The sequence below is a fragment of the Limulus polyphemus genome, unplaced genomic scaffold, assembly GCF_000517525.1.
Source record: "Limulus polyphemus unplaced genomic scaffold, Limulus_polyphemus-2.1.2 Scaffold2567, whole genome shotgun sequence".
Classification (NCBI taxonomy): Eukaryota; Metazoa; Arthropoda; class Merostomata; order Xiphosura; family Limulidae; genus Limulus; species Limulus polyphemus.
The window spans coordinates 57,251-71,721 of record NW_013668177.1 but is presented as its reverse complement, the minus strand read 5'-3'; the positions used below and the strand labels follow the sequence as shown (position 1 = coordinate 71,721).

The following is a 14,471-nucleotide window of genomic DNA, read 5'->3' as shown; positions in this document are numbered from 1 at the left end:
TATATATATATATATATATATATACACATTTATACATTCCTTTCTGTTTTTTTATAAAGTTTACAAAAAATAAATTTCAGTTAAAGCAATATAAAAATCTCAAAATAAAAACTTAGTACTATCTACCTTTTTAGTAAGTGTGTCTTCAAGGAGTCGATGACCCCGAACTGCTTGTTGTTGTTTTTCTTTTGCAGTTGGATCCCGTTCACTGATTCCAAACCATGGGAATATATATGCCAAAATCTGGGACAAGCATTTTTTGAGCAACTCTGTCCAATTCTGGCTTACTTTTTCTCCAACGGTTTGTACTGCAGTGAGGTCCTGGTTATTAAACAGTAAAGGTAACAAAATCCAATAGTAAGCTCTGAAAATATATTTAATGAAAAAAAAACATTTTTAATTATGAATTACTCCTTAATCAAACTAACAAAACATTATGGTAAATGTTACTAGCATGTTGTTAAAAAATAAAACAGCTCTTATATATATATATATATTTATATGTGTGTGTGTGTGTCTGTGTAAGTTTATTTTTAAGAAACACTAGCGTGGTTATTTATAAATTAACAGAAGTTTTATCAAAATAAACTAAACAAAAACGATTTATTATCTTTTTCTACATCTTCCTTAAAACGTTTTAAACCAAATACAACAGACACACAAAACCATAATTATAAAAAGCAAATATATGCACGTAATAAATTAAAATGTTAGAGGTCTTTGTTATGAAACTCAAGAAAAATTGCACTAATACCCTCCCAACAATTCTTGCTTTTATGTCATCAAGTTAGGCATGTTAAGCTTTATATTTATTAAATTAGATATGAATTTTTCTAAACATATGTTCTTCCTCCTCATAGTAGTCTTAAAAAATATGCATTTCATATTTAAAACTCAAATATGTAATAAATTTAGATACTAAAATATCAAAAGACCAAAAGACGTTATTTAACAGTGAATAAAGTACTTAAAAATACATATCTTATTTGTAATCCAATGTAAGCTTTTCTCACATACTTGTAAAAATCCTTCTCAGACTGACAATCAAGTAAAGAGAATGGAAACTGTGATAAACTGTAGTGTTGCTGCAACCACTCATGTACCAAAAAACCAACGTGAGCTTCCAGAAGACTTGTAGTAGTTGGATATCCTAACAGCCTGCTGATCTGGGTCAAAACCTTTCAAGAAGACATATCATTATACAAATACACATATTAAAACTAAAGCATGATCAAGAATACTTTTTCTGTTATTCAAGTGGGCATTTCAGAGCAATATTTATAGTTCTGTTATTTATTTTTACAATAACACCTTCAAATATGAAAATAATTAGCTATGTATTACAGATTTCTGTTAAATGGAAAAGTTTTATTAAACATACCTTTTTCACTAAAATAACTGATATGTTCTTCTCTAAAATGATTTGGCAAAGAGCAAAAATTGCTTGCTTTTCACAGTATAAACTGGTGAGTGTTATCTGGGAAATGGACATTAACAAACTGCTCGTTCTATTGGCCCCTTCATCACTCAGTTCCTCATGCTGCAAGTTTCCCTAAAATTAAATCAACAAAGGTTGGAGAAGAGATTTCATTTTTAACATCAAGCTTCTCTTTTTTAATCTACTTCATTCTACAGTAAAGAAAAACTGCAGTAATAATTTAATTGACAAAATATGAGAATAAAAGAACACTTTAACAAGTTGTTCAATATTTTGACCAACAATAGTCTATAGCAAGTACATTTAATATTAATCCATATAAGGTGTACAGTTTTCAAAAATTCAGCAAGCAGTAAGTAGTGGGGAGGGGGGAATTAGTTAGAAAACAATTACTGCCAACTCAGACAATGTTTCTATATCCTTTGCCCATATTTTTTCACTCCTCTGATCCCAATTACTGGATTTGCTGGATGCCCCTGTCTCTGACAGCTTGGAGCAGTGATTCTTAATGTGGGCCATATGGCCCCCCAAGGAGGGGGCACACCATATTTCTAAGGAGCCACACATGAATGATGGAAAATTAGGGGGCCCATAGAAAATTCTGAGTGTGCCACCAAAACTTCACTGCCTGAAGTTAATTTTTCAACAGCCCAAGCTAGATTCAAACGTGACAAACATTACTTCTGGATAAGTACTGAAATAGCTAATAAGTTCCACAACTCTGGGAGAAGGTAAAGTTGTATTTTATCTCTTTTCCCACATCTTATCTGGTTGAATCTGATTTTAGTCGGGTGACTTATTTGCTATCAAAAATATGTAACTGCCTTCATGTCGTGAAGAGAGGTGATCTTTGCTTATCACTGAACACACTGCAACCGGACATTCAAAAACTTTCCAGTGTTCATCAGGCCCAAGGATCACACTGAATAAAATCTCAATGATTAACAGAATATTTTATACTTGTATAAGTAAACAGTATGTTACAAACAAAATATTTAAAAACAATACAATATTGTAAAAATAATATTATAATACTATAAATATATTATAAATCAACAGTGTGGAAATAAAGTACATTTTTTCCTAAGTAACAGCATCTACGAAGGGTGGGGCCACATAGATAAATCAAACTCTAAAGGGAACCACAAGCAAAAAAAGGTTGAGAAACACTAGCTTAGAGGATAGTGATGGTGAATCTAGTAGTTGTAGGTTTGCTGAAGGTGTGCAGGAACAACATGCTCCATCAAGCAGCAGTGATGATGAAGCTGGGCCTAGAGAAGAAAAACGTAGGTGGCAGAGGCATACGGCTGCTTCATCACCTGATATGTGGACATGGACTGCCACTTGTTTCATACCAACACAATTTATTTTTGATCAAAAAAACTTAGATCTAACAAGTACTTGTTCTGTGATGTGTGCTTGTTTTGTGATGATTTACTAGATGTGACTGTGACCAAGACAAATCGTTATTATGGTTCCTCGAAGTCAACATGGCCAGAATCTTCTTCAAGCAGTAGGCTGAGAAAATTCATGGACACCACCATAGGTCAACCGTACAGGTTTGTGTGTATTACTATGATAATGACCCATGATAGGAAGCATGTGATATGTGAATACTGGAACACCGATGAAGTATTTGAACTGAGATTTATTAGAAAACGTATTACACCTCCTACATTTTACTGACAACATACAGCTTACTGATGGCAACAAGCTTCAGAAAGCGAAACCTGTGCTTGACCATCTTCATAGAAAAGTCAAAGAAAAATTCATGCTATTTCGAGATCTAAGCACTGACAAGAGTCTCATGTTGTGGAAAGGGAGACTAGGCTTCAAACAGTACATTCCATCAAAACACCATCAGTTTGGAGTGAAAATCTTTGTATTTTGAGATATAGAAAGTAACTATATGCATGATTTTATAACCTATACAGGAAAAGACACTGAAATAGATCATGATGTAGAAGTTGGCATCTCTGTTTCAGTGATAAAGACATTCATGTCAGGTACAAGGTGGTACATCAAACATTTTTTTCAGATGCTCAACATGTCAGTGCTAAATGCTTTCAATATGTACCTAGTGAAGACTTGTAAGAAACCAAAATTGCATGATTTCAATACGGCAATTATTCACCAACTGATTGCTAGATACTATAGGGCCAGTGTGTCATTAAGTCATCACATAGATATGTGGCAATCACGTTTGATGCAAAGACACTTTCTTGAACCTATCCCAACCACAGAAAGGGAGCCAAGAGCATGATGCAGATGTCAAGTTTGCTCCCACACTACTCAAGGGAAAAAAAATTCAAAGAACATACAACATGTGTAAAGATTGTGATGTTCCTCTGTACATACACCCATGTTTCCAGGGGTAGCAAATGCAAAGAGACTACTGAAAATATGTACTAAATAGTGTTTAAATATGTATACATGTATATCAATTATGGAACATATATCACTGGAAATTTGAAATTCATAACATAATTGCAGATTGAAAGGTGTATAAATTAAAGCATAATGAGGAATACATCATACAGCTGGCAGAATTGTAGCCTGAGCATTTATTCATTTGGGAAACTCACCACATGTAAGTAAAGTTTTATTATATTGTTATATGTATTATTGATTTCAGAAAAAATAACTCTTTCGAATGGTAAGGCAAAAATTTAATAGACTTTTTTTTTTTATTGAAAAGTGTCACACTGGGGATACACTTAATATTGAGAGAAGCCGCAGTCAATGAGTTAACGTAGTCCTGTTTTCTGGGGCTCTTTTTAAATACATGGTGATTATACAGGTAACTTATATTTCTTAAAATATACGCATCCTATGATGACTAAATTTAACCAGATTCACTAAGCAACTTTCTGATGTGGATTGAGTAGGCCTATGAAGTGGAACAGACGGGCGTGGTTGTAAAAGAGGAAGACAAAAAGGATTTAAGCTGGGCTGCTTCAGCCCAGGCCTCCACAGTGACAGGAATACCCCCAAAGGCCTCTGGTGAAAGAAAAGGAGCCTGATGATGATCAGAGAGATAACAGTGAGGTAGGCAGACATTAGTTAAACGACCATCTCAAGCCAAAAACTACCACTGCAGAGAAACCAAGTAAGGAGGGATATATTTGAAATGGTAAAAATGAAAGCACAAACTTCTCCACTAAACCCATCTGGAGCATGATGAAGTGCCTCAGAAATAAGGTGAAGGAACAAGAGGTAACATAGGAGAGTGATAAGAAAAATACAAAGGTGGGAAAACTAGTCATTAGAGAGATCTGGAATCAAGGAATAGAAAAGATGAATGGCTGTAAGCCAGAACAAAAGTGAAAGTACGTACCAATGAAATCATATCAAGAAAGAGATTAGAAGGTTGAGGATTTTCGTCCACAGGCAAAGCAATACATAGAGTAAACCCTAGTGGGGGAACAGCTGGTCAAAATCATTATCATCCTGGTCATGTTTGAACTGAGGAGAAAAAAATGTCAACTGAATAGCTAGAAGGAGGAGGCCCAGTGTGTATGAGGGAGCCCACCATTCACTGAGCAATAACTGTCATGTCCTCCACAGACATAAAGATCCCAGTCACCATTGTAGACACAAGTCTCATTTTCATATCATCATCACTACTGCAGGACAAACAAAGTAGAAGTTACCATCACTTGAGAATTCATAATGGGTATGTAGAAGAAAAGAAAAAATCTATTAAAACTGATTGAAATTAAAGTTTCATTAAGAACAGCAAATCTCACGTAATTGAAGACCAAAGTTAAAATGTAACACATCTATTCAGGATAATGCTGGAAAAGGAAATGAAGGAACGAATGAAGTTATTTCGAGTGCAAGTGCTTAAGGGGAGTTACTGCGCAAGGAGGTTGTGTCCATCTTTCTGTTGGTGAAGCACTATCATCGCATAGTGATGTCATCATGCACTGATGCAGTTCATGTTAAACACAGGATTTTTAAGTGAGAGTTAGTTCAAGACTCGTGGCATGCAAATCTCATAGGTAAATAAGCAAGGGATCAAGCTATTCTGTGTGAAGAGGTGAGGTATCACCTTGGAATTCCTATTACTTCCATAATGAATTGTAAATATATTTTATATGTAAATTTCACAGTACCTCTCAATATCAATAATAACAGATATTACTGATAGATTTTAGTATTATAACAACTTCTTTCTCCTTCTTTACAGAAACATCTAGTTTTAAATTTATTAAAAACAGTTGGTGTTAAGTATTTCATATTTTCATAAAGGTTCATTTAAATTATTAAAATATCTCATATAGATTATGAGCCTAAATGAAGATATTTTTGATAAAAAAATTTACCAAATTATTTCTTGCAACAACAACAACAAAAATTATCACTGTGTTGAAAATTGTAAATATAAATCTATAAGCTACACTGCACTGAAAAACACTCACTAATTTCTTATGAAAGATGAAGGGTTGCCCAAAAAAATTATACAAAGTTAAACAGTTAAGTGATACAAATATCATAGAATTTCAACATGTTGTTATAAAGCTATTCAAATGATAAGACACACACATTATAAGAATCACTTGCATATTCTAATGCAGTGACATGTCACACAAACTCACCATGAATAAAACCTATGTATTTGGTTCAGGCAAATATCTAAACATTTGACAGTACATTGTCATCACTGACTAACTTATAGCTGCAGGAATATGTCACAATCCTTTCCAAGGAAAGGTAGTTATATAGTAAAAATGTTGACCATTTCAGTGTTCTCCATAAAATAAAAACACTCACACAGCACATACAGGACAGTAATAGGCTCCCAAAAACATACCTCAAGTTAATCTAGAGAATCGCCCTTATCCACAAAGTGGAACTTTATTTACAAAACAATGGCAACAATGGTTGTCATGGCAACCAAACATTATAAACAAGGATTTGAAACTGATAAGAATTTACAAGCCAAAATGTTTGCAAGTTTTCAGAAACTACCTGAAATCAACAGCTGATTTTATGTGAAAGCTGTCCAAAAATAATTTTTTTAATGTACAAGCAAATGTCCACCAATAGCAGAGAATTTGTGGAAAGTTTGACAAGATGTGTGGTCTAAAGCTGACCTCACTATTCTTTACAGAAGATCGTTGCAATGGTAATTGTGGTGTTGAATGAAAATGCCCAATCACTCTTATCATAAAAACTTGATTAATAAAGGAAGATGTAGCTCTAAGAACAACTATGTGATTAGTCTTCAGTGTTTATTTTAGGTGGTATATTAAATTCTGTGATTTGTGTCGTTACACAAAGTATTCTTATATCTACAAACAATCTTGCTCTTAACACTACATCTTTTACAAATAAAACAAACATGGAAAAAGAGCTTTTCAAAGGAAAACAACGGTATAAACTATGTTTTTTCATCACCAAGGAAGATTTTATGAAACGTACTTGAACTTGAAGAGATGATACTGCTGTTGTATATACTATTTCAAAAGCATCCTGTTGTTTCACAGCTGACAAAGGTACACCAGTTGAAATACTTTGAAATAGATTACCAATATTTTCTGCAGCAAACATGCGCACAGCATGGTGAGGACTACAAAGAAAGGCAGCCAAATCTTGTGCTGGACAAATAGATCCATCATTTTGTTTTTGTCCAAACCACTTTCCTGTTGGATCCAGCTATAATAGAGTTTTTAGTGACTTTATTATGAAGTACACATATTAATTATAACACATCATATTCTACCCAGCATTCTGATAAATGGTCACATTTTGCTTATAAGTTCAATGACTTATGAGAAATGCACTCTTTAAACAATATTTGTCAATATAATGTATATACTGTATATATAACTGTATTAGACGACATCTATTTATCCAAATCATATTATGATGAAAAATGAAAACATCAAGTCTAACTGCCTCCTCAGCCTTGCCCAGAATTAAAATTAACACTTCCAAGTCAACTCATATAAACAAACCATACCCCTAGTCTTCTTAACAATAGTATAATAAATGCAATATCACACATCTGATGCAAATTTTCACAATTCTAAATCCTCAGACCAATTGTAAAAAACAAATGAAAAAAAAAAGACAAAAAATAGCCTCTGTAATAAAAATGGAATTTGAATGGCATCAAAATATAATAGTAGAAATGATATTTTTTATCATTATATGTGAATTATAATTCTGCATACTTCATCACTAAAATTATAAAAATATGTCTTTCTCCCATTTCACAGCTTATAAAACTGTCATTCATTAGGGTTAAGGAACCATATAGGGATTGAGAATTAGTTATAAACAGTGCTTGAAGTAGGGGAGGATGAGGTGTGATCCCATCCCACTACTTTTCAAGAGGGCCCCAAAACCATCCCACTACCTTTTAGTACAGTTGAAACTGTCCCAGTACTTTTACAGATGCCTAGTACTATGCCAAATATCTTAACATCTCTTTCTTCTCTTTGTCACACCAGTATGAGCAGCAAGATGAGATATGAAGCAACAATGAAACAAATTTCAATGCAAAGAGCCATACATGTTTTTTTCCATTCCCATTTTCCATAAACAGTCTAAACATGCCATTAAGTCTCATGTTCATCAACTTGGTTGCTCTTCCACTTCAAATTTTTAAGCCTTGATTGGGAAACAGCCACCTACATATTGAATATACTTTTTTGTCCTGTCACTATGGTAAAAAAATGTGTGATTATACAATTATTATAAATTTAGTAGATAAGCTATAAAAGTGAGAGTGGTATTTCAAGCTCATACATGTTGTCTTAGTCTAAAATTATTAAAAAAAAACAGATTCTCTTTTCTTTTATTTTTCAAATTCAAGAATTTCACAAACCATCCAGTTTCATCTTTTTCCCCACTTCAAGCATTGGTTATAAGTAATAGACATATGTACAGCTAAAACTTTTGTCAGAAGTTTATAATATACATAATACAAATGCATTGTGTACCTAGATTGTAGAAAATAAAATACTGTGTTACCTGGTAACTAAATATATAAATTTGGGAAATATAAATATGACATTATAAAAACTAGGACATTTCTACATAAACATAATTTTCTTTTATTTCTGTAAGTTTTTGGCTCTCTTGATGGAGCTTTCAACAGGCAAAAATTTTAGTTTTACGTAAAAAGTATATTGTGTGTTTAACAGGTGTTGTATGAGCCAAGGGAGATCTTTTTGTTGGTTACCAAAACTTTTCCAATGTGGAAACTATTAAAAACCATGTACTAAGATGTATCTTGAACCATGAAACTCTCACAACCTTTTTTTACAAATATTTAGTAAATATTTCAAAACTTATGGTGCTTTGTCTCAAAGTGGATGTGCATAGTAAAGCACATAGGCATAGTAATACATTGGTAGCTGTCTGACCCTTCTTCTTTCATTGTGACTGCAATAAACAAAACTAATGACTTCAGTTGATCATCACTTGGGAAATCATCATTGCTAAAATCGTCTTTATACCACACCTTGAACCTGCAGACTGCATTTTTAAGTGTAATAGTGTAGTTTGATTCAGACACAATGGAAATCAATGTGTCTCTGTACGGTTGCTGTATTCCATTAAAAGAAGTATGGCAAAGGTACCATGTTTTTTGTACACTGCTATCGGGGCTGTGATACACTGATGAATCTCAGTGTCAAATTGTATATCAAATTGATCAGGATATGTAGATCAAAGTTCTTCAAGCATTCTTGAATCAATCTATATACTTTTGGTCATACATTTTACTGTGTGGTGGGCAAGAGTGAATTCCTCCACAATGTAGCTGGAATTTGATTTAATTCTCATGTACATTTCTGAATTACAAGAGGATTCACTGGCTGCTTCCCACTATGCTCTTGAGTTATTTTTACTGCAGGGAATAATCCATCCCATAAACAACCACAACGGCTGCATTTGAAGCATATTGCAGATGCTTGTATTTGCACATTAAACACTCTATGATGGTTCTCTTACTGTTTTCTACCACATTTTTCTTGAGCTGGTCATCAACAGAGTCATCAATTCAGTAGAAGTAGTGCCAAACAGTCTCATTTCAGCCAATGAGAATTGTCATAAAGTTATAGCAAAATAAAAAAAAAAATCTGCAATGGGTTAGCATTTCTTGATCAACAACAAATACTTCATGTGACACAGTTGTTGAAAGAAGCTCAAAGTATAGTCTAACAACAGTGACATCCACAATAGTGGTTAGAAATAAAATAATTATTAAAGTAATACAAAACAAATAACAAGCATTTCCAACATTAACATCTTGTCCATTAAAGGCTGCAGTACAAGAGCCAAAAGTCCTAAAGTTTCTTAACATGAAATTAATAGTCTAAAATCACATTAATTACAAATATCTACAGTTACTTCTATAAATATTGCTGTTTCCCTCAGGACAATTTATTTATCCATTATAACATCTTTTTAAACTGGTCTGTCAACTCAATAAAAGTTAAATCAAGCATACTTTAACATCTATTAAGATCGTAAGTATAACACCAACTAACTCATCACAAGCAGTATTTAAAAAAAGTTGAGCTAACATACAACTTTATATCTTTACTGTATAAAAATAGTTCATTTCAATGTAATTAATCACATTTGAAAACGTTTTATGAAAAAATTTGTAGATATCTGTAACCAAGGTTACCTTTACTGCTGAGACAGTTGTTTTCGCTAAGCCGTACATTACATTTTTCGTGCATTTTCCCTCCTTGTGCATTTTCCTAGTATGAAAATTAAAAATATTAAAGATCTTTTTTATAATCAATATTAATAAACAAACATGTTCTGACTGAAAACAGTGTTCTGTAAAATATCTTATGGAGATTAACATTGCTCGTAATATCTGCATTTTACAAAAATGTTTATGAAACATAATACACATCCAAAATAAAATCACTAAAATGGCAAAAAGAAAGTTTTCTGAAATATCAGTAGATATATGAAGTAATAACATAGGTGCAAATATCCATATATTTTCCTGAATTAATTATAATAATAACATGGTGTTGGTAATTAATAACAAAGTCCTGCATTTTGAACAGTTACTTCTATAAATATTGCCATTTCCCTCAGGTCAACTTATTTGTCCATTATAACATATTTTCTTTAAAAGTAAAATAGCTTTCATCATCCAATTTATTCTGCTTACAAAAGTAATTAAGTATTGTCTTGGAAAACAAGTTATTTCTGGTATATTTCTGGCTTTTAGGGTCAAGTATGGATTTGAGACTGTTAGAACTATAATGAGTTTTAAAATTTGTGGGTATGCACAATTAGTATACTTTAATTTAAAAGATAAATAAGTAACAAGCAGTTAGTTCATGTCCTTTTGTTACTTCATTAATTAAGGTAGTGTTCAGCTATAAAGGATTTAAGTTTTGAATCAATAAAATTATTCCCACAGAGACAGCAAGTTATCACAAGACTACTTCTTATACTTTATGAAAAAGATATTAATAATAAAACTTGTAAAAACTAATCAACTCTTGGATTCTTGTAAGAGACTACTGTAGTATGTCAAATTTACCACATGTTTTCTACCCCTCAATTAATTGAATTGTGAGTGTCACCAAAATAATAAACTAGTGTTTCTGATTATTATTGTTTACAATTATTTCAATTATACAGAAATTGAAATTATGATTAAAATGATTAATGTCATGAAAATAATCAACTAATCAAAATCAGTGTTTATGATTATTCCAACTAGTCAAGAAACTGAAATATTTATATTATGATTTTTCATTATTTTCAATTAATTCAAGTTTGTTCTGCTTAATCAATTAGTTTCATGACCCCCAAAAATAATCAATGAACTGTAATTAGTTTTGGATTATTACTATTTTTGGCTATTCCAACTATCCAAATAACTTAAATATTGCCATTATGTTTGTTTGTTTTCAAGCAAAAAGCTATCTGTAGTCTGTCCACCATGAGTATCGAAACCAAATTTATAGGGTTATTAGTTGTTTTATAGCCATCTCCTGAGAATAATCAATTAGTTGAAAGTAATTCATTAATGAACCCTACAATTAATCAATTAGAAAATTTTACTAAATGCCCAGCTCTAGTGATCATGCTCCACAATCAAGTGTAATGTGATGAACTCTAAAACATGTAAATCATATTCCACTAAACATTAATTTATGAGAAAGCTGAATGACCTATCATTTACATATTGGATCACATGAGGAAATCAACAGATGCCAAATCTTAATGTAAATGAACTGAGAGGTTCATTGGCAGTATTTTATAACAGTGGTACTTGCCTTGTAAAATACTAAAATATTATAAATTAATGCTATCCTTTAATTGTACTCTGCAATGTAATATATATTTTATATCAAATGGTTGGTCAGCTTTGCATTTAATTGGTACTTAAGTTTCACAAAACATATGCTTTTTAACAAATCCTAAACAAACCTTTGTCATTCGTAATTTATTGACCACAGACAACTCCTTTAGCTGTCAAACATTTGAAAACTACTGAATTCAAATGCTGAAAATTTGAACAAAATCAGTGAAGATGTAAGAAAATTTCAGTTAATTTTCTATTGACATTAGGCAAAGTAAAATGGAACAGACAAAAGCTATGCTTACACAAAAATTAAAAAGTGTTTCAAAAACGTTTTTAATTAAACTCTAAAAAAGCAATTAAAACAAAACATGAAACAAATTTGATTTACATCGACATTTTAGAAAATAATGAAAAAAATCCAAGAAATCAGACAATACAGAATTTTAGACTATAAGACAGTTATATATCAGTTTAGGAATTTCATGGGTTCTTTTTTGGAAAAAGAAATTCTAAGACTTTTGGGTAGAAGTGAATAACATTATATTATATGTGCCATAACACATTTAATCTTCAAATTACAAACTTCTTTATATATCTTTTACTACCAATGAGGTCTAGATACTGAATAATTTGAATATTTGAATACTGAATAATATTTGTGCCTATTAAATCATTCCATAAAGGGAGCTGACCAAACAAACTGGGTGAAGTTACCCATTTTCTAAGTAAAACTCACAGAAAACCACAAAATAAATCAGTGGGATTAACTGCAATATTGATGTTGTTGTTTTTTACGTATGTGACTCATAAATTACTAGATGTGTAGCCAATAAAGTCATGGATCCACAAGCAATTTGGTACATAAATAATTTACAAAAAGGTTTAAAAGCTGGGGATGGGGCTCATCCATAATTCTAGGGTTAATACTTGTTATTTCAACAGACACTATTAAAGTCTCTTCAAAGAAAATTTGAACAGTTAACAAATTGACTGCTTATTCGTCCTAGAGGGTATGTTGTATAGCTTACAAATATTCCATGTGCACTTAGAACAGCCACAGCCAATTGGTTAAAAGGTAAACTTTAATTTCAATATCTACATACTTTTTATTTTAAGTAGTTAGTGCCAATTTCTATTTTAAAAATATCTGTGCAAAGTAAGAGTACAGTCAAGCACCTGTATTTTAATAGTTTGAATGCTAAGTTTTCAAATGCAGTCACAGCTGTATAACATGTTCTTTATGGAAAATTCCTGATAATAAAGGAGATTGAAAATAACATAAGCATCCTCTTAATACCAACATTCACAGATAAGATATAAATCATCCAACAGTTAACAACATGGAAAGAATCATTTATTAATATAAATAATGTAATTAATACATTTTCATTCATTTTAAAATTTAAAGCTAAAATAAACAGAGAAATAGTATAACAGATCATTTCATTTGAAAAACAAAACAAGAACTAAACATATCTGTAATTCTTACCAGAAAGCATTCAAAAGATGAAGAGCATGGTCTCTATTTGTTCTCATCTCAGTTTCTATCTCAGAATCAGGTTCTGCTACCAGATGTGAGAAAAGGGCAGATAGCAAATCTAAGCATGCTACACATACTTCAGAGTCTTTGTGCTGTTCTCTCAGTATATGCCTAGATTTACAATTCAAGTTCAGTATGACGTGAAACAGGATTTATAAAGAATTTAGACAAATTTATGGCCCTAATATTGTTCTTCAAAAAAATGGTGTTGGTAATAATAACAAAGTCCTGAATTTTGAACAGTTACTTCTATAAATATTGCTGTTTCCTTCAGAACAACTTATTTATCCATTATAACATCTTTTCTTTAAAAGTAAAATAGCTTTCATCATCCAATCTATTCTGCTTACAAAAATAGTTAAGTATTGTCTTGGAAAACAAGTTATTTCTGGTATATTTCTGGAGTTGTAAGTTGTAATTAATTCAATGAATTATATTATGCAAGTGTGTGTGTGTTCCTGTTTATTCTTGCTCCACAAAAGCCATAAAATACAGAGAAACAGAAACCAGAAATGACTGATTGCCAATTAACAATAAAATTATAATACATATTACCATATAAAAGCATTTATTAATACTTAAAAATACATCAACATTTAAGATATATTATAAAAACAAGCAATTTGTATAATCTAACATGAAACACATACCTTAAACTATCAAGAATACCAGACAGTTGGTGTGTCTTTAATTTTAAAGTTCCTTTAAGGTTTCCAAGTTCTTTAGAAATCAACAGTGCCTACAAGAAAAATAAAAAACAGCACAAATAATTAATGGAAGCATCATTACTCAGCAAATCCCTTTACTAGCTATGCATCAAACACCAAATAGACAGCTGTATACCATAAGCAGCAGATATATTGATAAATGTAAATTACCGTATTTTTCGGTGTATAAGACACACTTTTTTACCCCAAAATTTGATGTCAAAATCTTCTTACATCCTATACACCGAAGGTATGAATAATATATATATGTATATACATACGATATACACAAGCCATGTGTAAATATATTTAAACAGACATGCAATTTAGTTCAATTGAATGTGTTATCTATAACAATAGTAGTTTTTTTTCTTTTAAAAACATAACTATTTATAAAGCTCCCTAAATAATAAAAAAATAAATTACAGAGAAAGCTATGAAGATTTTGTAGGTTTTGAACTAAAACGTAAATAACAGTAAACC

At 31.5% G+C, this 14,471-nt stretch overlaps 1 protein-coding gene across 1 annotated transcript in view; it reads right to left on the bottom strand.

The window, feature by feature from the left end:
* Positions 1 to 14,471, bottom strand: part of LOC106467321 (serine-protein kinase ATM-like) — a 158,523-nt gene that overhangs the window by 89,917 nt on the left and 54,135 nt on the right. Inside the window, exons 19-25 of the mRNA XM_022395484.1 lie at positions 13,932 to 14,020; positions 13,231 to 13,392; positions 10,089 to 10,164; positions 6,866 to 7,099; positions 1,382 to 1,552; positions 1,018 to 1,178; positions 127 to 364 (exon numbers count right to left, since the gene is read on the bottom strand). Of these exons, the coding sequence (XP_022251192.1) occupies positions 127 to 364; positions 1,018 to 1,178; positions 1,382 to 1,552; positions 6,866 to 7,099; positions 10,089 to 10,164; positions 13,231 to 13,392; positions 13,932 to 14,020 (1,131 nt within the window). The remainder of the gene's footprint in view (positions 1 to 126; positions 365 to 1,017; positions 1,179 to 1,381; positions 1,553 to 6,865; positions 7,100 to 10,088; positions 10,165 to 13,230; positions 13,393 to 13,931; positions 14,021 to 14,471) is intronic.